Below are 26,405 nucleotides of genomic sequence, written 5' to 3' on the forward strand. Positions count from 1 at the left end.
ATAGAGTGCTTACTGTATTTTAAAATTTACATTACTGTACCGAACATTTCAGATTATTTTACCACAGATCAAGGATACAGATTGTTGTTGTTCACTGTGTATTGGTAGTACTCAGTTTGTTTGAGACTCATTAGTATACAGAACCCTATGATGTTTCTGGTATACAACTGAAAACAAGTTGCTAAAAGTACAGAATATTATTTCTTATTTTAGCTGTGACAATTGTCTGTAAATATTCTAAGAAGTGGAAATTGACAGGGTTGTATACAGTGCTGTTCTTGCACAATATTTGTCACTTAATTGCCCTCAGGATACTGTCGTTGAGCTTGCTAGTTTTACATAAAAGGCAGATGCTGCAGCTAACGATGTTGTAATTCACATAAACAAGGAAACAAGTTCATCATAATTTGAATGTTGACAGTCCAAAATGAAAAGGTCATATACAGCTTTCCTCTTGGGTTAAAGAGCCCCCCCCAAAAAAAAAACACCATGAAAAATACTTTGTAAAGTGAGAGGTCGGCTGCAGCTTTCATTTTTTTCTTACAACTTTTCGGTGGCCCCCCCAAAATATTTGTTGTTACCCCCCTTTGCCCCCCATTAAAATTAATCTGGATCCGCCCCTGAGTAGGTCTGCCTGTAAGTGTCTCCAATGGAGCTGGGATTCACATCACCAGATTTAGTCTGATATTACAGCCCTTCAGAGTGCAACTGAGGACAGTATATGGGATTACTTTAATTTTAGAGACAGAGCTGCAAACTGTGGTCTTAATTAGGTTTGAGTACATGAGGGAAGAGAATAGCTGCAGCAGAAATGGGCAGCTAAGGTTCCCTGGACTAGAATAAGCATCCTTCAGCTACCGCACCCCTTAGATAAGAGTCTTCCATGTTTATTGAGTAAAGAGAATTATTTTAAACAGACATGCAATGAGAAAATATGTTGTGGGGTGGAGATTCAGGTGCTGCTGATGGGAACACATGATGATATATCTAACTTCTTTTTCAAGGGAGGATCTTATGGACTGGCAGAGTAATGCTTACAGATCATGAAGCCAAAACTGCAAAAGAGGATTGTTATTTATGGACCAAATACACAATAGGATCGATTATACTTAACCTCCACAAGCGGGCAGCAATGTGCGCAAAGCGCTTTAAAGTCTGCATAATTTCACCAGACGAAGAATGTCGAAGGACCAACGTTTGTTTGCTAAGTAACACACATGGTAGCTGTTATAAACAACCATGTAGCCGGTAACATCAGTGCTGTCATCCCTACGGACCGCTAACAAATGACAAGAATGGAGCTGGTGTGGTAAGTAACATTACGTTTTTAAACTTCAGCTCCCACTTAAGTATAACCTCGCTGCATTAAGTTTGAGCTAGCTAATGTTAGCAAACAACTTGCGCTCACTCAACTGTGTTGTTGCTACACTAACACAACGGTAACTACTTGTATAGCAACAGTTAATTTTAACCGGACAGAGATTCATATTAAGTACCTTCTGTATAGTAGGTCACCTTTGCTGTTATATTTTCAGTCGAACCCTGTTAAAACCAGACGAGGCTCCTTCAGGCTAACTCAACCGTAGCTAGCTAGCAGTCAAGTTGCGTCAATGAGACGGGGTGTTAACGGAAATGTAAGAAAATGTAAGTTTAGCACAGACAACAATATTAAAAGACAGCTTTACTTCATACTTGTTCTCGTATCAATATAGCTAAGCCGTCGAAATATTATGCTCGAAATAGGTAGAAATAACGTTGCTGTCAGTGTTGGAAACCATGAATTTCGATTTTAACAGACATTGGACATTCTCCTCGTTTTTGGTAAGTGACAGCAAACGGATTATACTTGAGCACCGAGACTTTTTTTTCCAAGTCAGTTTTACATTAAGTAAAAACTGGAATGTTTGTATGTGAGCCAGACTAAACTCAAAAACATCCCGAATCACAACGGCATGCTGACTTTTTATTGTCTACCCGTTGAAGGCTGAAACAGGAAGTTGTATGCATTGTAGATAACTTTAATGTTGTGTAGCGCTGTGAGAAATGTCAGCATGGCGTCTCTGTTTAGGTTACTGCGAGTCCGCTAGGTTGTGGGAGGTTCGTTTATTTAGAGTTTAAAAGAGTTAAACGACTCATCATATCTAAGTGAGAGATAAGTTTCACACTAACATTACTTAAAATAGAGGTAAATTAATATTTTATACAAAATACCAAGTAGTTAGAATAACTAAAAGGCACTAAAATGTCAATTAAAAATCTTTATGAAGTGCATAAGCCATAAAATCCAAATATAGAGCGTGTAAAAAATAGGGCTCTAACAAAGAATAAAAAAGAAATTAAAATCATATTCTTTTGAAGGAAAAAATACACTGCCTGTCCAAAGAAAAAGTCACAACTTGGATTTAATTAAGCAAATAGCTAAGAGTATTCCATTGGATAATTACTGCAGTGATGACAAAACCATATTTAACCCTAGCTGATGCAGTGAGGAGCTTCTCATTTCTTAAACAACCATGCCTGAAGACATTCTTCCTTGTGGAAAGGATGCTAATCTGTCTCAGAAGGATCAAATTATTGACCTGCATCAACCAAAGAAAAGAACTAAGGAGATTTCTGAAACTACTAAAATCGTGTTGAGAACTGTCCAGCGCATTACTAAAACCTGAAGGATAGTGGTGAACCATCAACTACAAGGAACAAATGTGGTTGAAAAAAACTCTTAGATGATCGTAAGAAATCAACAGTAGAACTCAGGGCTAGTAAAAATAAGTATTTCCAAACCCACAATGCAAAGGGAGCTCAAAGGACTGGGACTAAACAGCCTAAGAAAACCAGTAAGCAGTGAGGCTAATCAGAAAAGACGGCTTCAGTTTGCTAGGTGGTAGAAAGATTGGACTCTGGAGTAGTGAAAGAAGGTCATGTGGTCTGATGAGTCCAGATTTATCCTGTTCCAAAGTGATGAGAGGCAAATGAAGTGATGCACTCATCATGGCTAGTGCCTGCAAGCCTTTGGGGGTTAGGATGGGATGATGGCATGGTTATGTTCCAAGATGACGATGCCAGGATTCATGGGGCTCACATTGAGAATGTGTGGATCAGGAAGCATGAGACGTCATTTTCAGGCAAGGATTGACCTCCACAGAGTCCAGACCTCAGCCTTACTGAGAATCTTTGGGATGTTCTGGAGAAGACTGTCCAAATCTCCCATCATCAATAGAAAATCTTGGTAGAATCAAAATATAATAAAAGTAATGCATATCAAAAATTATCACACTCGACTGAGTTGGATAATGAACCCAAAAATGCTAGGACCAACAGCACCAGGAACAACAGAAGTAGCAACTAATACATTGAAGCGGGGCTAGTTAACATACTTGACGAGATACTGTTAGTGATTTAAAAAAAAAAAAAAGTCAAACATTTAAAAACTAAGCACAAAGATGTAATGCAACCTTCATTCAGCTTTCCACAGGTTTTCATTGTAGTTAAGTTTTTGTCATACATGAAACGATATTGGTTACTGATTTAGAATCAGAATCACTTTATTCATCCCCGAAGGGAAATTCAGTTGTCAGGGTTCTTATCATTTAGTTGATCAAAAATAGCCCAGTATAAGTGGCTAAAAACAAAACACAGACTGTGGCACTAACACTTAAATTACAAGTGTGAATAACCTCGACGGTGTTTATCCAGTGTAAAATGATGTTCTAAAGCAAAAAAAAAATTCTTCGTTTTTAAAAATTTCTTTCTGAATATATCCCTTACAGTGCCATGTAAGATACTGACCAAATCTTTACCAATGTGTGATATTGTTTCAGTTAAATGATATTGTCTGGAAAATTGAGTGTTGAGTATTTAGTTTTGGTAACACCAATTGGTGGCTAAAATGTGTTTTTGACTTGCTCTTTCTGTAGATGGCCATTCGTTGTCACGTCGAGTTACTAATCCTAACAAGACACTGAGATAATATTGGATCTTACAATGTCATTTTTCTTTTCTTTGTTTTTTTATAGTAAACTTTTGGAGTCAAAAGTCAACCTCAGTGCCATCACACAGACTTTAGTGCAGCTACACATCTGTCTGAATTAGAATAATTTATAGTGTACACCTCCTCACAAAAGCAACTTGAAAACAACTGTTAGGTTGATCTCTTTATATGTAAAATTAAATATACGTGTGTCTCAATCCAAAGGCGTGTCCTGTAGATCTGTATGTGAACAACATGGGCTCTCTAATGCCATTGCTTTCTATTTTTCATTTAAGGGAGGACGATCCAGTCCCTGAAGGACCTTTCTTTACCAGAGATCTCTATGACAAGTATTCCCTTGGACTCAGTGTCAGAGAACTGTGGGCCTTTCTCCAAAGGTATGTTGGTAAATTGATATTTCAAATAATGCATCAGTTAAGGTGGTTTATCACTGTGTTTAAAGACTGACTAGTAAGTTTTGAATTGATAAGTTTCTTTCCCTTTTTTTTTTTTCTCCTTTCCCAAGTCCTGAAGAGAATGCCGACATAAAATGTGATGTTGAGGCTGCAAAAGCCTCCTGCTCTCCTTCCAAAGAAGCTGCAGAGTTAAAAGACAATAGATGTGTCAGTGGCCAAGCGTCCTGTTGGGACACCTGCGATAGTGAAGACCCATGTGCAGACAGTGCTGCTGAAAACACAAAAGGGTGGAAGGATACCAAAAAAGTGAAGGAGAATAAGACTAAAGGCGTTCTTCTTTATCCTGATCCCAGGCTGCCCTTCCCCTGTATGTCCAGCCTTTCCAGCAATGAGCAAAAGATATATGTTGACTTTTTGAGAAGTAACAAAACCACGCACCTTCCACAGGTAACTGCATTTGTTTCTTAAAGTTCATTTAGTCCTGCTCATTCTAGTTGCATTGATTTTCCTGATAACCTGCTCTGATATTTCAGAACTTACAGGCACGAGTAAACCATGAAGTGATGCAGTTCACGAGGTACCTGCAAGATGTGGCCAGAGTCTGTGCTGACGACTACAACTTCATACCTCAAGGAGCAATGCAGTATTCAGAGGTACTGATACTACAAGCATTGCATCTCTCGTCATCTCTGTGTGGTTTGTGTTTTTAAGTATTACATGTGTTCTTCAGGAGGTCCTCAGGAACTGTTTAGAATGCATGAAGAGGCTTCCTCAGCTCTACCAGATCCATGAGATGACCAGTTTGACAGGTGGAACATTCAATCCAGGACTCAAGCTAACCTTTGAAAAACAGCTGCTAAGTATGGTAATGTCCCTTTTGAAGTTTTGTTCCAGTCTGAGAAGTGCAGGATTGTAGAGGTGCAACGGATCATCGTTGATCCGTGAACCGTACGGATCGCTCTCCAGGGTTCGGAACACACCTGGTCCGCAGATTGGTTGATGGGGAAAAAAAAGTTGTACGTGTTCATGTGGAGAGCGCATGTTTAATCCACACTAGTTGAGTGCAGCGGTAGTCATGGCGAGCAGAGGAACTTGAAAAATCTTCTGCGTCATTTAAGTCAAAATGGGAGCATTTTGGCTTCTCTGTAAAATACAGTGATGATGGAATAAAGGTGGTGGACAAAACTATAATGGTGTGTAGGTACTGTGGCACAAGAAAACCGTGTGAGAGTGGAAATACATCCAGCATGGCCACCCATATGAAGCGACATCACCTGGATGTGTCAGTGACAAGAGCCAAGACGGAGGCTGCTCAACAACCGCTTAGCACCGCAGCATTTTAACAGCTGATCCGAAAATTGATCCGATCCGCAACTCAAAACGGTCATCTGATCCGAACCGTGAGTTTTTTTTGATCCGTTGCACCCCTACAGAGTTGTAACTTCCTACACTTTAGTTGTTCAGAAGTGTCACTGTCCAGTTTTTTTTATACACCCTTTTAACTTCAGGTTTTGAATTGCAGAATCAGTCTTTTGGTGTTGATTAACTTTCTCTTTTTGCATATTTGTACCATTTATTTCTCCAGGGCAATGTGAATAGGACAAACCACGGAGTAATGTACTTTGAAACAACGCTTGCATCGGATTATCAGAGTGTTTCATCAGAGAATCCTCCAGCTAAAAAGCTAAGGACATGCACGCTGTAAGCAACTGTCTCGCTTTTTTTAATTGCTCCAATAAAGTAAGTCACAGAGCTGGTTTACTGCTAGAATGGGATTCATAGCCGCAGGTCTATTGTAACTCCATTTCAGCTCTTGCAATTTTCACAAAAGACACCAGAGGGTGTTAATGTCTTGCTCAGCAAAACCAGAGCTTATTGTGTCTCTGAAAGGATGCCAGATCATACAGAGTACCGTCAAAGTCCATTTGTTTTTAGACAGTTGTGTAGCTGAATGTATTAATTGACCAATACAGTAGATGTAGATGTAGCATGACGCGTTGTTCTTTTTCTTTACAGACGATCAGTAATGATGTAAACGCAGAGAAGCTGTGTGCCTGTTACGAGCCTCATGTCTGTCTGACTCGAGATGCTTTAGTCCGACTGCTTGACAATAATGGCCCTGACTTTGCAGACCAATGGGAACTGCCTATTTGGGTAAAATTAAACCCAGGGAAAGGTATGGTTTTATCATGAGAGCATTTAAATTGTCATAGTGGAAGTTAGCCTAATTAGAGCCAGTTTAGCATTTGCTTCCAGTGGGTACAAATACAACAAGAATAATGCATGTCTGTCGTCTATCTGTTGGTTTTTTGTCTTCTCCACTCCTTGTGTTGGGTTTCGGTTTAGCTAAGGGCAAAGAGGAAATAACTTGTCATACTATTTTATTATATTTATGAAAGGTAGTAAATTAGATGTTGTTTTGAGGAATGCACCTCGTTACCGTTTAAATACACCAGAGATGTGCCATGTTTGATAGTGATCTTAGGTTCAATTGTCTACAATAATAGCAACAGAAAAGAGAGAAAAAGATTTGTGATATAAAGTACAATGAGATTAGTAAAAACATAAACTTTCAGTATGGTTTTGTTTGTATTAGTTTACAGTTTAATTCTACAGTTGTTTCCAATAGATTTTGGGTTTTGGATTTTGAAAGCTTCAACAAAATTTTTGAAATATGACCAATATATTATGCTTGTTGAGTTTCTCTTTTACATTAGAAAGCTATAGACATTCAAAATAAGATTAATTGTTTATTGCTGTCAGTCTATATACTCATTTTGCTTCTGACGCATTTTTTAAAATAATGTTTGTAAAACAAATACAGAATGTAACAGAAGTCTGAGACACATCACTGTACTGATACTGAGTGTCCTCATGGTGGTACTGTTTCACATAGTCCTTTATTTTGTGTCATATTTCTAGGTAGTCGGAGGAAGACTGTGTACATAGATTCACCTCTTCTGAAGACTGAAATGACAGTGAGAGAGAGGAGTCATATCTACCACGAGGAGAGTTTGAAGCTCTCCATCAATAATGAAGGAAGTAGAAACGTCTTCCATGTAATGACAGAGCTTCCCGTGAAAGAGCAGCAGTTCTCACCAGTATGTTGACCTGCACAAGATGTGGTCTTTGTTCGATATTGTGTATCTTGTCTTATTGTTATTTGTTGTCTGTGCTAAACTCAGGAGAGCTCCAGAAGAAATTTGGTGTCCTCTGAAGACAATGGTCTTGACTTTGAGGTTGACCTCACTGACCTGGAGACGTTTGGAGAAAACGCAACCACTAAAACCGTGACCACGCAGAAGCTGGAGAACAAGCAGGATGGAAGTGTTCAAAGTAAAAAAGCTGTAAATGACAAGCTTTCAAATGAGACTAAAAGGTTGAGTGAACCTCACAGCAGTTCACAAGAGGAGGTGAAGAGCTTTGTGAGCCGTGTGCATGGTTCTGCAACTGAACCTGCTCAACCAGCTGTGAGTGAGAAGACTGAACCAGTGAGCCAGGACTCTTCCCAGGAAACTGATGAAGACCTGATTATCACAGGAGACTCAGACGATGAGAAGCTGGTCATTGATGACTGTGGGTCTTCAGCATCAACACCTACTGCAGACCCTCCAGTGAACCCCACCCCCGAGTCAGCCTCCTTAATTTCAGACTCGTCTTCCCCACATACAGGTGCAACATGCAGGCCACAATCCAAAAAGTCAAAAGTCACGGGGGACCAGCTAGGTGAGATCCTACGCATGCAAACAGCCATGTTCAAGTCTGCCGCTGACACAGCCAAAAGCTCTTTTAAATCACCTACCCGATGTGTGGGATCTTTGGTTCACCCTCATCCAACATCCCTGGTTAAACCCTGTGTGTCCTCATATTTGGAGAGAAACCAGAACGAGGATGCGGAGACCTGTGCTGTTCCTTGTGAAGCGTCGGTCATTAGCAACAACACTGCAGAGCACAAAAGTTGGTGTTAAAAGATTTTCATTTTGAGGATTCAAGTTGTGCATGTATGACTTGAAAAACATTCAATGTGTTGTTTCCCCTCACTCAGAATTACTTTCACAAGAGCTGCAATCGAGTGCAGAAAACGAACAGGATTACGAGGCTCCAGTAGACGGCAACCTCTTCTACAAGCTCTACAGCCTGCAAGACCTGCTGCTGATGGTGCGCAGCTCCGTCTCTTACACCTATACAGCAAAAGTCGACGACAGAAACGAGGTATCCTAATCCAGTCCATCCTTCAGAATTTCATATTATATGTTAACATATTTCATGCAGCAGCACTACTGAGGTCTATTGTGCTCTTTCCCAATAGTTTGTGCCAGTGTTTATCTTACCAAAGCTGGAGTACCAACTGAGTTATGGTGTTGAGTGTCTAACCAGCAGTGAGGCGTGCCAGCTATGGACAGAGAGCCTGCTTCACTCCAGCACAGTGTCTCACTTAGGTAAAGCTTTTCTAATGTTTTCTGCTGTTCTATTCTTTCTAAATTCTGTTAACATCAAGGCAGCAATGTTCCTCATATAGCACTCAATGTAAAAATAACAGAGTAGCTCTTTAGCCTTTCATTTTTTAATACAAGTGCCAGAAAATTTGCCAAAGTATCATTTATTGGCCTTATAAAAGTATTTTTCTCATGTCTTTGCCTCTACTGGGTTAAGTAGAGGCCACAAGGCAGATCTTGCCACAAACCAATGGAACAGTCTTCAGATGACTCACTGTCCTGCCCAGACTGTTTAGTTGTTAAGTTTACTTTGTTGCCATGACTACAGCCACATGCGATTGTGGGGAATTAGAGTAGATGCTATGTGCAGAGCTAAGCTGAATATTGTTTTGAGCTTCAGTTATATTCGCTTAATACATATTGTCAAAGTACATTGTCTGGTTACCTGTAGCTCAAGATTCAGGGAAACTGCTTTTTTTTACTGGACTAGGTCCACTGTATTGACTTCTGTAGGTGTTGTCTGCGAATGTGTATAATCATCATCTCAGCATTTCTTTTCAGTCTAACAGAGAGCCATGAGGTTAGTTTCTAGATCGTTTGTATATTTAGTTGACATAACATACACACTGACAGTAAAAGAAACTTGTTTAATTTTTCTTTGCATTCAGCTTCATGGCTTTAATTACAGCTTTGCCAAAGAATGGGGGTAACCCTGTATCAGGCACTGAGACCCTAGACTTTTTTAAAAAGAGAATGTTTCAGTTTAAAACAGACAAACTGGTCTAGGAACAGGCAAAGAAAGTGTTAATATTTTATCTATATTACAAAATATACCATGACTCCTGGTTCATGACATTATGCAATAATCCCAGCTGATAAAGACTTCCTTCTTTGCTTCCTTCATCATGTGGTTTATCATGTGGCATTCCCCAGTTGTGTATTTATGGCCGTGGCTGCCGGCTCTAAAATATCCCATAATTGAAGGAAGGCACAGTTGAAATAAGCAGGTCTTTCCAGCTGGAGTGGGAGGCAGGAAAGGAGAGAGGACCAACGAGCCTTTCTTACCGCCCACTCAAGCTTGTAACAATGCTGGCAAATCACCACAGACTAATTACTTTGTAAGCACTAGCGCTAAGCTACTAGGAACGGTGTGGATGATGAAGTGAAGCCCTTGATGTGCGCACTCACTCGCTCTTGTTGTTCTCTCCGTGTATATTTCACCCTCCCTTCTCTGACTCTGTAGCTCACATCAATGCGCACACATCAAAAGTAGTGCGGCGAAAAAGGTTGCGTGACGACTGGATGCAGAACATCTCCTGTGGGTTAAAGTGAGTGTTGTTAGAGCGGACGTGTGCAGATGATTAGGATTAACCTGGAATGATTACGTTATGTAAGATTTAGAGCTTGTCATTTTAAGATTCAGTCAATTAATCAATAATAATTCAGATCTTTTAGTGTTCAAAGCAGATAGAATGAAGCTCAGTGATGTCTCTTTTTCATCCACAGGCCTTCCAAGTCACTGAATATACTGCACCACCTACTGAAAAAGCTAACTGGGTAAGCTGTTGATAACATTAATCATCTTTAGTTTTGTTTGTAGATTATTAGTGCTGATTTTCTCCTTTCTTCAATTGAAAATGTGGTAAAATTGTTCACAATGACATTATTTGTGCAGAAGGGATGTTTTTGTTAAGGGTGTTTGCTTTAACGTTTTAGGTTTAAATTAATTTATTCTGTAGCAGACGCATTTTATTTAACGTGTAAAATCATCCAGTATTTTCAGAAGGACTGGGTCTGTTTCTTCAACTGTTGTTTAGTTGCAGAACATCCATCTTCACACTGTTTAAGATGATGAAATCTTTGCAGAGTTCAGTCTGACTGCTGTGGGCGAAAAATGTGTGACGTTAGTCTGCCTTCATGTTTGTGTTGGAAAATTACACAATCGATTGCTCAAACAACACACAGTACATTCGTCACCTCCTGCTGTCTAGAAGCTCTTTTTACCTTCATTCCAGTCATCATTCAGCCGTGGAATGAGTAGTGCTCGCAGTGCTACAACACGTTTCAGTGTGTGGTTTCTGACTTAGACACACCCTCAGTGACTTGATTTGGTTTTGCAGGTTAGAAGAAGGACAATACCTGATTGTGCACAAAGCAGGAGAACCGTTTGTCACCATATTTAAAGCAGCTGAAGGAAAAGTGAGTCGGGCAGCATACAACCTGCAGCAGGTCCACGGCTCTGTTCCACAACCCCCGGCCTCTAGCCTCGTGCCCTGGATACCTGTCAATCCAGCGGTGGTCCTGCACTTCCACATGAAACACAACCGGGTCCCCTGCACCTTTCCACCAAAACCCTTCCTAAAGGTGTGTGTTTATTCTTGTTGCCATTGTTGCTGTGTTGATAAAAGGAACTGTGAACAGATACAATAGATGTCAATGATATGAGATGAAAGGTTGTTGGAAGCTTGTCTGGGAAGTCCACACCTTTCTTAGGCATAAATACACACTCAGAGATTATCAAAAGCTACAGTAAATGACACACTGTCAACTAAGTTATAATCAATGGAAAAGTTGAGACTATTTTCTTATCAGACAAGCTGAGCCCTTAGACCTCTGCATAGTTTGCCTGCACAAGCCCAAAACTAACATCAGGGACAATAGAGAGCATTCCAGTATCTGCTGCAGCTCAGCAAGGCTCACTGGAATAGACTCTGAGACATTCATCGGATGCCTGTCTAAAATTCCACATAGTGAAGATGTTAACACATCTCTGAAGTTGTCAACCAGGAGAGGAAAAGAGCTCTTTATCAAACAAGATCAACTGGTCATTTCAACTATCAACACACACCACAGATGTTTGTACCTCTGAGAATGAAAAACAAAACTAGTGATTCGGTGTATAGTTTTTGATGCTGCTTGATTTTAGCCTCAGAAATTCATATATTTCTTTTTATCCTTTTCTATCTTACCAGACAACACAAGATGGGACACCGCAGTCTTACCACCCTGGAGCCCGACGGAAGAACAGCTTCAATGCACAAGGCAATGCAGGGCACAACCAAACAAAACGTACAGCCAGACGTAAAAGATATATGAAGAAGATACTTCAGAAGTCTATTTAAAGTCTCTTATCACATGTGATCATTTTCTGTTGTCCATATTTCATATCACAGTAGATCAGTCAGAGCTGGACCTGTATTGGACAGGAAAGGAACCCACTGACGATATTCAAGATTCGTATCGGAAATACAGTATCTCCTTGCATATAAATGTGAATGCTGAAGCACTTTTACAGTATAGAATCTGTTCTTTAAATATATGTTTTGCTTGGAGAAGTTTTGTATATTTTTTAATATTTTGTTTTGTAAAACCAGAGCAACAATAAAGTTTGAGTGTTCATTTGGGAATATGGTGTGTGTCTTTAATATGCAGATGTTTGTAACATCTGGAATGTGCAGAGTCAGGATTAGACACCACTTTGAACAGCTAGTGTGGGAAAACTTAACAGAGCTTTAAATCTTTAATCTGCCTGGTTTGAGCTTCCAAGTGACTTGCAGTGGAGGAGGGTGGAGTCATGAGCGCATGGAAAGGGGAGTGAATGAGTCGGGGGAAGTCTTTCTCAGATAAGTTCAGTCTCCATACCCATTTCACTTAGACATCACCAGCACAAATCTCTGCATCATCTCAACTTTTACAACTTAGGTAAGTTTGGTGAAATTACACACGTCGTCACTGAATAACTTTTCTACATTTGTTTTAACTTTCCTCAGTACAAAAGTTTATGGAATTTTCCGTTGAGTTCCACACGGCTGTCATTCAGTTTAAACAAGTTCTTTTTCTGAGTTTTATTTAATTCCTGCGTTTCACTTTGACTTCTCAGACCAGTTCTCTTGTGTACGTGTGATTGTGATCGGTTGTCATAGCAGACAGGAGTACAGCGGCTCTTTTTTCTGGGTGTGTCGCTTTGCTGTTACTGCATTGAATGTGTCAGACTGAAAAGGGATTTGAGAGTGTAGATTGTCAACACAGTTTGACTGTTTTTTTTCACTAGAAACTACTGTGAATGTGAAAACTAATCAAAACAATGAATCGCAAACAACAGAATTAATAAATTCTTCTACAGTAACTCACTTGGACCAAAAGCCACAACCTGATAATTGTGGAGTCTCTGCTTGTGTTTAGATGACATTGTTTTACTGGCTCAAGTGATTACATCTTCAGTCAAAATAAACAAAACCTCTCGCTTGGTTAAACTCATTCCAGTCAGTAAGAAGATTACAGTGGGATGTGACGACAAGATTTGATCTTTTTCAGGACAGTTAAAATGATGGTATCAGAGTTTCTCGGACAACTGTCCCTCAACATTGGGGTAATGTCATACTTTCCTTTTTTTATATTTATGATAGAATCTCAAACAGTATCACATACGTACATGAATTAATTGTGTACTATATGTTGAATAATGAAACTTTTCATCTCCATCACTGATTTGTTCTGCTCAGGGCCAGGAAGCCAGGTTCCCCACAGTTCTACCTGCTGCTGACTTTGACCCCAACAGAGATGCTGCCAGAATAGAGACCGCTATCAAAACCAAAGGCGAGTTACATTTCTGTGTGTCTCCTCCTTACTACTGACTGCAGCGTCTCACCACAGATGAGTAGTTGGTATTTATGAGTCAGCATCGGAGCTTAAAATGCTTTGACCGTTGCTGGGAACACCTCCATGTTGCTGGCAGAGCCGAGAGCTGTTGGCAGCAGACTGACCACTAACTCTCCAGCATCCCACCATTTTGTTGTGGTGAAGAATGTGCTGTATGTGGAAAAATGTTTCTCTGCAAATGAGAAGAGGAAAATAGTTTATGATCATGTCATGTGCCAAAGCGGGCTATCTTTACTGCCCAGCCCCTGAGGTGTTTGTGTATATTCTCCATGGGCTCTCCCTCCTATAAAATCTGTCCTGTGTCAGTCATGAGGATTTGCTGATCTTTGACTGCTGTGATCATAATGTGATTATTTTAAATTTTTGCACAAAACAACATATTTAAGGATGAAAAAACTTTTGTTTTTTGTATGTGATGGGAGTTTTCAGAGGCTATTTTTCTACTCATTGAATATAATAAGTATTTGCAGATCTACTTCACATGTTCTAACGTATGTTCTATACGTACTATCTTTTGCAGCAAAAGTAAAAAATGTAGAAATGAGTATCAAGCAGCATAGCAGAATATCAGTTCTGCCTCCCAAGTATCAAACAGCCCATATCAATTAGGTTCTTATTTAGAGAATTCACAATATTGTGCATTATTTCTGTCTAAATGCCCAGTTTTTGCACCATATTTATATTAGCGCTTCATTTGTATGCTATATGGGGTCAGTTGGGAAAGTATTTATTGCTTCTATTTGCTTTAGCTAATGTTATTTTATCTTCTATCATCTGTTTCTCCATCAGGAGTGGATGAGCAGACCATCATTGATGTCCTAACAAAGCGCACCTATTCCCAAAGGAGAGAAATTGCTTTTTCATATGAAAGAAGAGCAAAGAAGGTAAAATATCCTGGACAGAAAATCCAAATTGCTAATTAGTTCCATTTTGTTTTGGGTTTTTTTTTTTCCAACAGTATAGGACACATTATATACAATCATTATATTTTCAGGACATGATCACAGCCCTTAAGGGAGCGCTGTCTGGCTCACTGGAAACTGTGGTCCTCGGGCTGATGAAGAGTGCGACCCAGTTCGATGCCTCAGAGATCAGAGGATCTATCAAGGTGAGGTTTTTATCAGAGGATCTGGCTGTAGGGTAACACTGCCCTCTAATGGAAAAATGACTGCTTGTTTTTCTTCAGATGAATTTGAAGTTAGGTGGGGTTTATCTTTCCGTTGAGTTCCACACGGCTCTTTTTTTCTCTTTTTTCTCTTTTTTTGTGTTTTTCAGGGTTTGGGAACAGATGAAGAAACTCTGATTGAGATTTTGTGCTCACGCAGCAATGATGAGCTGGTGGAAATCAAGAAGGTCTACAAGGAGAGTAAGTTCAAAACAGCCCAAGCTAGAAATACAGTTTTATCCTGTGTAAAGTTTGACCCACAGATTACTGTGCTTTCCATTCAGCTTTTCAACAAACTAGGCACGCTATGCTCTCCTTTAAATTAAGCAGCTATGTGACGACTCTCATGATGTAGAGCGAGCTAAATGCCTACACTGAAAATCTAATTTCTCACAGTGTTCAAGAAGGAACTGGAGAAAGATGTTGCTGGTGATACGTCTGGGAACTTTGCCAAGCTGCTCTTGGCTCTTGTGCAGGTGAGATTTAACCATGTCTGTCTTTATGATTCACATAACAAAATAAAGTTGAAATTGACTTGAGTCATGTTCTATTTCTTTACAGACCAAGAGAGCAGATCCATCTGCAGTGGTAGACTATGACAAGATTGACCAAGATGCCAGAGTAAGTGCTCAGTTTCACTTTATCTTTGAATATCGGGTAAAATGATTTGAAAAATACAAGGTTTACCTCAAATTCAGTGTTCATTCTCATCAGAATGTAAAGAGTTGGAAAAGATTGCCTATTTACCTAGAATTCAATGTGCTATACACAAGCATACAGCCAATGCTAATTTGTAACCACAGTCCCTTCACTGCCATCAATGACTTTAGTAATCATTTAAATTACATGCTACTATTTAAAAACACTGCTGTATAGTGATAGAATGAAGAGCAGAGCAATCTGTAGCAAAACTAAACAAACCAATCTCTGTATACCACTTTGATCTCATAGACATGAGTAAAAGCTCACTGGTGTTAGGGTTGAGCTGTGTACTTTAACCAGGACTAGAGAAAGGTTTAATCTCTAGAATCCGCTTTAGACTAGCAGGTAGAGAACACCAGTGGGTCGTGTCTTTAATTGACGAAACAGTTTGTGCAAAGAAAATCTTAGAGTGTCTAATTTTGCAGTTTGTGACTGCAGATTGAATTTTAGTTATAAAAGTATTCCAAATGGGTGCAGGTAGAGGGTGGAGAAAACTAAATGTCAGTAAAACATTTGCAAAAATTGAGAAAATTATACTTTTTACCATATTACTGTGATGAATCCAGGTCAGTAATTTATAATGTTAGAAAAACATCACAGCATTCATAAAACTAGAGTTGAGCAGAATGGTTAACAGTACCTAAAGATGTTTAAATCATCCCTAAAAGTTCTACCCAACTTTATTGCATGTTTATCCAACCTTAGTTGAGAATCCAAAACAATTTTTAGGTGCTTATTCTCCTGCACAACAGTTCATTACTTTTTACTGTCAGTTTGAAGGTAATTGTGATTGGGAACTTTCTAATGACAAAAAGATTGTTTTTATTCTCTAGTTGTCTTTTAATAACAGAAGTTATTTTTCTTTTGAATTGACAAGGTGTCCTTCACTGTTTTGCCGCAAACTTTAAATTGTGCCAGTCTTTACATGGGTTTTGTTGATTGTATTTAGGCTCTCTACGATGCTGGAGTAAAAATAAAAGGAACTGATGTGGCAACCTGGATCTCCATTATGTCTGAGAGAAGTGCTTCCCACCTGCAAAAAGGTACCACAAGCTGTCTTCTGAAAGCATTGCTGATACATAAGTGTTATTGATTCTCTGCAGTAAATTGTAATATGCAATATGCACCTTTTGTCATTCCAAGTTAATTATTTCTGTCTGCCACTCAGTGTTTCAGAAATACAAGAGCTACAGCCCCTATGACATGCAGGAGAGTATTGTGAAGGAAGTAAAGGGAGACTTGCAAAAGTCCTTCCTGGTGCTAGGTACACCCCTCTTTTAAGAGCAAATCATATTATTAACACAGATGAAAAAAGAAAATACAGTGTGTACTCTTGTGGATATTTACTCTGTTTATCTTTTGCTCCAGTTCAGTGCTTTGAAAACAAACAGCTGTTCTTCGCCAAAAGACTGAATGAAGCCATGAAGGTACATACAGCGCTGTTCTTTTCCTTCTGCTTGAAATGTGGCTATTTTGAGGGCTAGACTTTCTCTCCCAACAAATAGAAGAAGCACGTCTGCTTGTTAAAGTGCAGTTTTGCTGCAGGAGCACAGAATCCAAAGTTGGCAGAAGTTATCTTACCCCACAGTTGCATCATCTGCTGTAGCACAAAGCATGCTACAACTTAAGTGCTGACTTGTGCTTGTCTGCTCAGAGTAAAGGAGCCAAAGAAAAGATAGTGACCAGAATTATTGTGTCACGCTGCGAAGTGGACCTGAAAAAGATCTGTTCGGAGTACAAGGCCACCTTTGGACAGTCTCTGCAACAGACCATCACAGTGAGTGAACTTTACAATCTGCCTCTGGCCTCTTTACTGATTTCCATTAAAGCTTGTTCTGTCATGCAGCCTCTCTCACCTGCTCTGTTACTTTTCTTCATGCAGGAACATACCAAGGGAGACTACCAGAAAGTACTTCTTGGCCTCTGTGGAGCAGAAGAGTAAAAATAAATCATCAGCATCAAAAAGGTGTCACTTTCCACCACTGGAAATCTGTTACTGGAGAGATGGGCTTGTGATAATCATTCCTGGAACAATCTGTCACAAAAACCCATCTAACTTTTACAGAACATACTATTGAGTGCAACATTCAAGGAAGGAAAAATGTCTGCCTTTTACTACACAAAGATCTGAGTTACAGTTTATGTTTGTTATACTAAAATAGTAATAAAGTTGCTTTGTTTGAACACTGTTTGTTACTTCTCTTACCTTCCACTTTGATTCTTAATTGATGTTTGCCTGTACGGCCACCAGAGGGCGATATAGTAGCATTAAAAGCATCTGCTGAGAGCTCCAGTATCTCAGTCTGAAGGTCTCACACTGTCTGATACCTGCTGATGAAATGCAGAGCTTTAAAATGTTTAAATACAATGAAACATTTTATCATGAATGAAATTGTTGCAATTCATTATTATCCTCCTTAATTACTGGAGGTTGTCAAGTCTGTGAAAATGAATTTAAAAAGCAATTGGGCAAGTTTTTGTTTGCACAAGGGATACAAAGAGTGTGAATCTGTGAATGTTAACAACTACATTTTTTAATGAACTTCTTTGAATTCTAACTTTCAGCTGAACACTTCATTTGCAAGCTTAAAGACTTACGACTTCACAAAAACAGGGCAATGCACGATCGATACCGCGTCTTTTTCACGCTAAGAATCACAAGAAATCAGCCTCATTTTCCACTATGAGATTCTATCAAGATGATTTAATCATTAGTGTGTTTTTCCGTGTTTGTTTGGTGCTAATATTTTAATTGAAAATGTTAATTTTACCTCTGGCTAAGATGATTTGCATACCACTAAACAAGCGTCTATACAACGTGTTTCTGCTGTTTAGTCTGTGGTCTCTCAGGATGAAATAACCACCACAGTGTTGTCAAGGCATTTCTACTGAAGTATAAGAAAAAATAGCCCCAAAAGGCAAGATCAGTACTGCTGAACACAGTGAACGGGGAAAGGATGGGAAGGAAAATGCAATGATCTAATGAAAACTAAGTGGTGTACTGTAGCTCAAATATGATCGAAGATCATCTATTATTGTGAAAGAAATTGGCTGATAAAATAATGCTTCTGTCTAATATTTCAATGGTTGAGTAGCTGAGGAGAGAAATGGCTTCCGATTTTAACAAGGCATTGGATTTATGATCATTTTGTAATAATATTGATGAGAACATTAGCCCTTTGTGATGGTTTGTGTTTATGGGCAATAAAAAAATAAAATATAGAGTAAAGTAAGATAAAACAGTATTTTGCAAAGCAGGGAGTGAGATTTATGCATGAATATGGTGACAGATTAATCTCTGCATCATAAAGAGAAAAGTACCACCATATTTTTCCCCTTTTTTATATGGATGTACAACATGCTGTTCTGTTCAAGGCCAGCCCGTAGGGACCTCCAGCAAACCCAAGGGGAACTCTCTTCTCAATTGAAACGATGCAATTTACTGTCCCAAACACTGGCACTTCATCATTCAGAGGACTTTAACCCCATGAATGTCAAACACAGAGCATGCTGGGAAAGAGATGGAATACCTCACATTACCATAACAACTAGAGCCAAATGACAAGCACTCTGAAGTCTAAAAGGTGAAGAATAATACCATATAATCACCTAATAACATTTGAATTTGAGTGGAGAGTTTTGAGTATTTTAGATTCAGAAAAAGTTATATGAGGATTTTTTTTGGCAAAAAATAATATTTTAAGATGCTGATAAGGATCCAGTTATGATTCCCACCTGTCAGATAGCTGCATCTTGGTCAGAGGAATCCTTTCTCTCTTCAAATACTTGCCCCAGTTAGATTGAATATATGAAAAAGAGACCCCCCCGCATCCACACCCCCACCTCAGAGAAAAAGCCCAGGCAGTGCTTAAGGCATCCAGCAGCATTAAAGTTTCACAGTACAGCTGTATAGCTGCTGCTGGCCCGCCAGACATACCAACTGCACATCAGGAAGGTATTAGTTTGTGCTTTTTATTAATTCATTGCATTGAACAGAACTTGCGACGTGGAGAACCAACAGCTCCTTAACGTTTCCTTTCACTCCTCTCTCCTTGACACATCTGAACCCGGCTCAGTATTTTTGTGCAGAGCACCAAAGGGTGTTTAATTATAGAGTAGAAGGCCACCAGGGTCTGCTTTTAATTGTGTGCATCTGTGTGTGTGTGCGCGTTTGCCTGCAGCTCTATAGGTCGCAGGCATACTCTAAATGAGAACTCCTACAGGCTAAGCTGGAAGACCCGCTCCCTCAACACATCTACAGAGCACAGAGAGCCAGAGTTTGATTAATATTTTCTTAATTATCATTATTTAATTCAGCAAAACCACAGCTTCTTCAGTGAAAGCGTGGCCTTTGTCTCTGTGATGCTGAATATCCTGGCTCATTAAGGGCACGGAGAGATCCTGTATATGGTAAATAAGAGGCTGTGTCTTCTGCTGCTGCCCCAGGGAGAGTTGGCACCACACTGAAGGACATCTCCTTCTAAAGAATGGCGCTCTGCTGATGTTTCTCTGCTCAGACCGTGAAGCCGGATCCTCTGCCTCTGGCATCGTCAGGCCCGCTTCCTTTTATGAGGCTCAAACTGAGACAACAGCGCAGGCAGATGAGCGCTGTGCACTCATCATGCCATCAGGCTGCCTCCTTTGTACAGTAGACTGGTGATTGAAACAACATAAGAGAGCAGAATAAGGCCTGTCTCCTCTTGGGTTTTGGCTGCAGTCAGTCCATCTGCAGACAAAAAAAAGACATATGGAGAAGTTTATAAAGGAGCTCAGTGTACATGCAACACAATGTATGTCTTTGAAGAGTTCAGCTTCTGTCATCTTGAGAAGCCAAAAAAAAACCAAGAATCTCAACAAGGTTATACTTGAAATACGCAACGGATCCACGGCTTCAGTTCAGCCTGTTCAACACGGTAGTTAGACCTAAGGTAAATCCTAAAAAACTTTATTAATTGTGAGTTAAATCAGTCATGTCTGATGCCAGCTACAATCCAGTTTGTTATAAACTCTGCCTGGAGACATAAGTAGACTTTCAGATATTGTAGTTTATCAGATCAGCAGTGTTTGATGCTCAGAGCTGGATGCTGAGTTTTCTCTTTGCTTGAAGCTTTCTCTCTATTGCCACTGTACTTACATACTATGAGGATGAGAATACCCTGTGGCTGCTTAACCTACATGTTATACATCTATATCCCCTCATATATCTATGTCTCCTCTTCAGTTAGCCTACTGAGACGTCCCCCATCCCCTGTGCCTATTCTGCCACTTGCCGGTCTACCAAATATGCAAAAAGGAATTTTATAACAAAGTCACTCACTTTGGTCAACTCCTTAACAAAGATTTTAGAAGCAGAGGGTTTCTGTTTTCTGTCATTTGATCATTCAGGATCCACGTATGAATCCAGTGTGTACAGTTTAATCTTTTGATGGGGGCTGTGTGGCCTCAAGCCAGATGCGCTAATGATAATTTTCTGTGAAGTGGTTGTAATGGTCTGGCCCCGGCTTCAGCATCTCCTCTGTTGTTTGCACATGCCACTGGATCAGTTTGGGTGTGTGTACTTTGCAGCAACGATGATAACGCGGCAAGAACTGCAAGGGGGGAGGACAGTCTTTATCAGGCTGGCATATTAATGTTTATTTACACCATGGCTAATAAGATGTGTGCTCTGCAGCTAGGTGAGACAGAATGATGGTGGGTAATTAAACTGCTTTGCTTTAGATTCATCCATTATCCATACTCAAGCCTGCATACATAATGTAATAATGTAAAATAAGGGCTGTTGTGGCGGTGGGTGAGGTGACCATTCTGAGGTGTTTTCATCCTCGGAGCACGGCGTAAATCAATACGGTTTGTCAGTGCAGATAAAATGTATAGAGATCAGCATGATAAATTTAGGAATTGTCAAATATCTATTCAGCGGCGGGTGAGATATGACCCTTTACATAATGCAGATTTGCAGGAGCACAAACACACTGACAAGACTCATTTGTGTTTCAGCTTTTGGCTTTCAACTTCTAACCTGCTGGAGGTCTGGGATTGACTGAGGGGGTCTTTAATCCATATTGTCATGATGCTTAAGCCTGTCTTCTGAAGGCAGACCCTGCCTTCGGTGTCCTTGTCAGACTGGCCACCGGACCCTATGCACGCACACACACACTCACACACACATACAAACACAGCCTCACCTTCATGCAAGAGATTGAAATCAGCTAGGCAGACACTCGAGCATGAACCAAATGTCAGCGACAAGCCACAGGGAGAGAAGAGGAGCCCATGTTAATTATTACAGAGAGAAATCATACTGTTTCCCCTGCAAGACATGCTATCCAGGATATCTGTGGATCATGAAGTCATTTTCTCTTTTTCCCTGCGGGGATACCAAGAGGAGACACAATTTCAATGAGTAGGTCTATAAAAGCAGTGATTAACTTTGTGATGGATGTGTTTTTTCTTCCGCGAGCTTTTTGCTTATCACATTATGAAATGGTGTTCTGCATACTTCCCTAAAGTGAATTATAATGATACACAGGAAGGAGAACAAATCCGTTGAAAGATCAGCAAGTTGGAGACGAACTGCGGCGTTCTTTGGCTCATCAAAATGTCATGGAATTACAGATATTGTTTGAAGCCAGACTGTGAAGCTCTGCCCCTCTGACAGGAGAAATGCAAAGTTTTGGAAAGGTGTCTACAAATTTCTTCCCTCTGTACCGCTGCGCTCTCACTTGATTTTGAATGTGCAGAAAAAGAAAAAGAAAAAAAAAAAACAGCCTACCTCCTCTCCTTCTTCTGACAACACGCTTCCCATGTGACACTTAACCTTTGGAGATTTCCCATTCTCTCTGATCATTCACTGTTTGGTTCATGTTAATTAACCCTAGGGCACAGCAGAGAGTTACAGGCTTTGAAGCAGAAGAAAAACAGCAAGAAAGAAGTGAAAAGAAGAAGGATTTTGTTGTTTTCTGTTTCTTTATGGCGATTAATTTCTATATCCATGTGAGAGTCTTGATGGTGCCAGTGAGGATAATGAGTGGCGTGGGTGTTGGAACGGATGGAGGTTGGTTTGTCTCTGGGTTTGTGTCCCTGTCACCGCTGGTCCCTCTCCCTGTGAGGAAGTTGGCCAGAGCAGCCTGACCTCCCTCAGGTGGCCATGGAGATGGAAATCAGTTCAAAAATAGAACACAAGATGGTTTTCATAGCCTTCAGCTTCCCCGAGAAAAGAAAAGGGATTTTTGTCTTTTTCTTTTTATTCTTTTTGGCTCCTGGCATAAATGGTCTTTTCTGTACTTGTGTGAAACACACAAAGCACATTTCTTGGTGAAAAGTGCCACTGGTGGCAAGCAGAGCAATATTGCCTGAGCCCAAAGAATATGCTGTGCATGTAAAATTATTTTGTTAACCATTTCGCTGCTTGAGTCTTGTCTCTTCTGTGTAGTAAGGCGACGTGGCTCAGAGGAAGGTGTCTGCACTGTACAACAAGCAAGACAGAACCTCTGGCCTTCATGTCACCGAACAGCTGTAGGTACAGCTAAAAATACATTATCCACCACAGTCAGGTGACATACAGTACATTTACTCTGGCATCTTGAACTCCGTAAGGCTTTTTTTCCTTGTCTCTCAAAAGTGCCTTTTCTCAAAGCAGCAATGGGGTGAAATCTACCACTCCAAAACAGTGGAAATATTCATGAGGAAATCTGCTGGAAAAGACGAGTTGCAGCACAACCAGAGGCTTTATTCTCCAGGTTTTCAGGGCAAATCTGTTCCTGTGCTTCTATCTGACGCTTGTCTAAAGCACATAAAGACAAAGACAGGAAGTATGATTAGCCATGGAGAATAGAGGTGCAATGTTCCCTCTAGGATAAGTCTTGAGGTGGGACTGATCAAAGCTATGCCCAGAGACAGAAGGAGACTGAACCAGCACTTTTTCAATGGCTATCTCTGCCTTAAGACAGGGGAGGGAGTGGGGGGGGGCCGGTTCTATACATATTTCCCTTTCAACGCCTTCGCCGGAAAGTTGTTAATATTTTCTTACAGAACAATCGGTTCAACAACACTGTGAAACCTGTAACTGTAAACTGTAAGCGTAAATGTAGTAGTTTTTGAAAGGCTCGTAAAGTGGATGTAGACAAAAATAGATAATAATAAAACTGTCATCTTTCTTTAGTTTAGCTTGAATTTCCCTCAGGATTAATAAAGTATCTATATATATCTATCTAGTTGTCGTGTATCTGTGTGTGTGAGAGGAGTATTTAGAGAAGTAAATCCTATGAAAGAATTTTTCTTTGGCTTCTTTTTCTGCATTCATTGCAAATTCTTTTTGTAAATAACACAAACCCTGACAAGACCTATCCAGATTATTATACTGGGTCTCTTTGTGGCTTTTTGCTGCCTCTACTGCCTAATACGAACTAAGAAATGTCATATTACAACTTTCCTGGCTGCATCTCATTTCAAGAGTGTCCCTTTTAGTCGAGGAGAAAAAGAGATGCAGGTATATTCAGTTGGCCCGAGGCTTTGTGACTGGAAGTACGCAGCTCTGGCTTGTGATGGACAGAGGGATGAGATGCCTTCATTATAGCTGGTTTTAAGGAGAGCAGCTCTCTGTGAAACTGGTTATATCAAAGGCTCGGCTTTGATATCCGGGCCTCAAACACTTATAGCTGTTGTAATGACAGGCGCCTGCTGCTTTGGTTTTCATTGTTTTTCTCTGTTGGAAGTTTCTCCACTATCATCATCAATATTTGATTTTTCTTTATGCAAAGCCCCCATGTTCCTTTATGCATGTGCACACTGAGTCCTGCCTGTTTATTCTCATTGGTTACATATGCAGATTATATTTTTGCACTACACAGATGACAGAGGAATATTTAATAATGTGATTAATTTTGTTAATTTACAAATGGAAGCTTCATCATCCTCCAGCGAAGAGCAGAACGTACACACTGTTTATTAAAATATTGTTAACATTTTGGCAATTGCCAGAAAACCGTCAATATGCGTATTCATAAAAGCACAAATTTGAATATCTGCCTTGGCCTGTAAGCCTCTAAACTAGGAGACTAAATATATACTTACATTTTATTTCAAAGAGAAAAAATCCTTTCTGGCAAAAAGACTGGCTATGAAGAACTTTACTCAAGGATAGGAAGCACATCATTAAAATGGGGTAGAAATATTAAAAAGGGGGATATGAAAGCGTGAAGATCTACTCGCCTTTGGCTACTCTGACTCGCTTCAAAAACATCTTGAGATCTTTCCCTCCCTCAGACCTGCACTCTCCCTTGTTATTTGACTTTATTTGCTGGCTTCACACTGATTTGAACTGTGGAGTTTTTTTCCACTAAATAATCAATCACATGGAGCACCATAAAGGCGAAGGATCTCTACGAGAAGCCTCTTTTACTGCATGCAGCATAAACACGAGACCGAGAGCGAAGGGCACAAGTGCTGTGGTCCCTTCATGTCTGCTTGACACCTCGGATTTCATCAAAGTCTGCAAGTCTACGTGTCCTCAAACGCATCCCCAGTCTGTGGCCTGGTTTTCCTAATTATAATACACAGAAATATGAATGCTGAGGGTGTCGCCCTTATGAAAGTGTAGGTATGAGGTAATTACCTGTTTTTGCTGCCCTCTGCGTGCCTTTTGTCTCTCATCATCTGTGACATGGACGGGCACGGTGCTGTCAGCTTGGACCAAACGACGAGCCATGAGTAGGGGACATTAACACATTACTCCCACTCCCTCATGGATAATGGAACAAGGTTTGCATTTGAATGATAAACAAAATGACTTGGAGACACTAGGAAGATCACTCGCACCTGCCCCTCCCTGCTTCCCCTCTCTGCTTCCATTGAAAGCTGAGTATTATGCAAAACAAGAGGCGAGGATTTTGGAGTCCCACGAACTCATCTGTGTATCTCCCAGGCATGTTGGACAATTATGAGTCAGTAGAAGTAACTGCACCTTGCTAATGTTATGCAGTGTTGTGTTCACCGTCCTTTTATCGGCGCAGGGCTACTTTCATCTGCAAAGTTCTCCACCAAATCCTGTGTTCTTCAGATTAGCATAGACTTGTAACTGAAGCCCCTTAATCAGAAACAACAAAGCACGGTGGCTTCAGTGTGTCCAGGGTGATAAATAATTCTGGACCTTGTCAAAACTATCAAATCAAATGAGAGAAAATGAAATACTGATGCGCCAAAAGTATACAAAGTAAATATATATTCATTTGTATGAGGAAGAAAATTCAGCAGCACATAGCTGCAGCGCTGTTTATTTTCATTTATGAAGACTTTCAATTCAAAACAAACTAAAGTTATTTTAAGTTTATTTTCTTGCCAATAAACACCTGGAGGGAATGTTGTTCTGCAGTGACGCTCTGACTAAAAAAGGTATTTCAAGTCTCCTGAAATCTGCAGCGGTGCGGCTCACACAAGCACTGCCATGCTTGAAGAGTGACTCCTCAGAACTGAGTCTAAAAAGGGAGCATTGAATATATATTGGTTAACATCCTTTAACAGCAGCTACAATTAATGTGTGAAGCCTGTGCTTGAATCCCACTTTGTGCCATACACCTGCCAATCACCATGTTTGTAGAGCTAGATCACAGTGTTGTTTTCCTACTGTATGCAGCTATGTATTTATTTCTACTGGTGCAAAAAGATTGTATTTGCTGGTCCTTTGAAGATGAGGCGGATCTGTGCAAAGACTTGCAAATTGCAAAAAAGGAAAGGAAGAGGAAAAGGGGAATGCAGGGTTGGAAAAGCAAACTGTGTCTGCTCCGTGTACGGAAAGTCAGACCTGGCAAAGTATTTCCGTCCTTCGGTTTTGTGGATTTGATAATCATGTTCCTTCTGCAGTTTCATCATTTTCTCATTACCTCACAAGATTGCTAGCTTGCAGCATTAGCCTAGCTCATCTTAGATCAGACAAGACTCAGACAGTGTGACACCTGAAATAAAAAGGTGAAGCTTGTTTTATAGAGAAAAGACATGTAGTCTCTTCGTCAGATTCTACCAGCTGGGAGTCGCTAAAATGAAACCTGAAGTGTTCTGTCTAATTG

At 40.1% G+C, this 26,405-nt stretch overlaps 2 protein-coding genes and 1 long non-coding RNA gene across 7 annotated transcripts in view; 2 read left to right on the forward strand and 1 right to left on the reverse strand.

The window, feature by feature from the left end:
• Nucleotides 1-26,405, reverse strand: part of LOC110948956 (uncharacterized) — a 92,235-nt gene that overhangs the window by 13,873 nt on the left and 51,957 nt on the right. The window contains exons 4-8 of one of the 4 annotated variants that reach the window (XR_007943874.1): nucleotides 24,959-25,029; nucleotides 21,365-21,554; nucleotides 17,552-20,071; nucleotides 17,202-17,268; nucleotides 8,186-8,325 (exon numbers count right to left, since the gene is read on the reverse strand). This is a non-coding gene — a long non-coding RNA (uncharacterized LOC110948956). Of the gene's footprint in view, nucleotides 1-8,185; nucleotides 8,326-17,201; nucleotides 17,269-17,551; nucleotides 20,072-21,364; nucleotides 25,030-26,405 lie in introns of all 4 variants that reach the window. The other 3 variants (XR_007943872.1, XR_007943871.1, XR_007943873.1) reach the window with 3 other exon arrangements.
• ice2 (interactor of little elongator complex ELL subunit 2) lies at nucleotides 1,146-12,226 on the forward strand. Of its 2 annotated transcripts, XM_022190668.2 has the most exons (10): nucleotides 5,969-6,084; nucleotides 6,400-6,559; nucleotides 7,306-7,484; nucleotides 7,569-8,340; nucleotides 8,429-8,595; nucleotides 8,693-8,822; nucleotides 10,063-10,147; nucleotides 10,326-10,376; nucleotides 10,940-11,183; nucleotides 11,792-12,226. In XM_022190668.2, exons 1-10 carry the CDS (start codon nucleotides 6,076-6,078, stop codon nucleotides 11,939-11,941), a joined length of 1,947 nt encoding a protein of 648 aa, XP_022046360.2. In that variant the 5' UTR covers nucleotides 5,969-6,075; the 3' UTR covers nucleotides 11,942-12,226. The 2 variants fall into 2 exon arrangements, with proteins under 2 accessions (XP_051808374.1, XP_022046360.2); XM_051952414.1 differs by lacking the exons at nucleotides 7,306-7,484; nucleotides 7,569-8,340; nucleotides 8,429-8,595; ... (3 more) ...; nucleotides 10,940-11,183; nucleotides 11,792-12,226 and adding exons at nucleotides 1,146-1,309; nucleotides 4,264-4,365; nucleotides 4,494-4,830; nucleotides 4,917-5,036; nucleotides 5,114-5,248 and having other exon boundaries at nucleotides 6,400-6,550.
• On the forward strand, nucleotides 12,401-17,529 carry LOC110948943 (annexin A2-like). The gene is made up of 13 exons (XM_051952418.1): nucleotides 12,401-12,521; nucleotides 13,134-13,188; nucleotides 13,322-13,415; nucleotides 14,268-14,362; nucleotides 14,473-14,586; nucleotides 14,754-14,844; nucleotides 15,040-15,119; nucleotides 15,205-15,264; nucleotides 16,295-16,388; nucleotides 16,514-16,609; nucleotides 16,714-16,772; nucleotides 17,000-17,122; nucleotides 17,228-17,529. The coding sequence occupies exons 2-13, from the start codon at nucleotides 13,144-13,146 to the stop codon at nucleotides 17,285-17,287; spliced, it is 1,011 nt and encodes a 336-aa protein (XP_051808378.1). The 5' UTR covers nucleotides 12,401-12,521; nucleotides 13,134-13,143; the 3' UTR covers nucleotides 17,288-17,529.

This window comes from Acanthochromis polyacanthus, chromosome 8, assembly GCF_021347895.1.
Source record: "Acanthochromis polyacanthus isolate Apoly-LR-REF ecotype Palm Island chromosome 8, KAUST_Apoly_ChrSc, whole genome shotgun sequence".
Lineage (NCBI taxonomy): Eukaryota > Metazoa > Chordata > Actinopteri > Pomacentridae > Acanthochromis > Acanthochromis polyacanthus.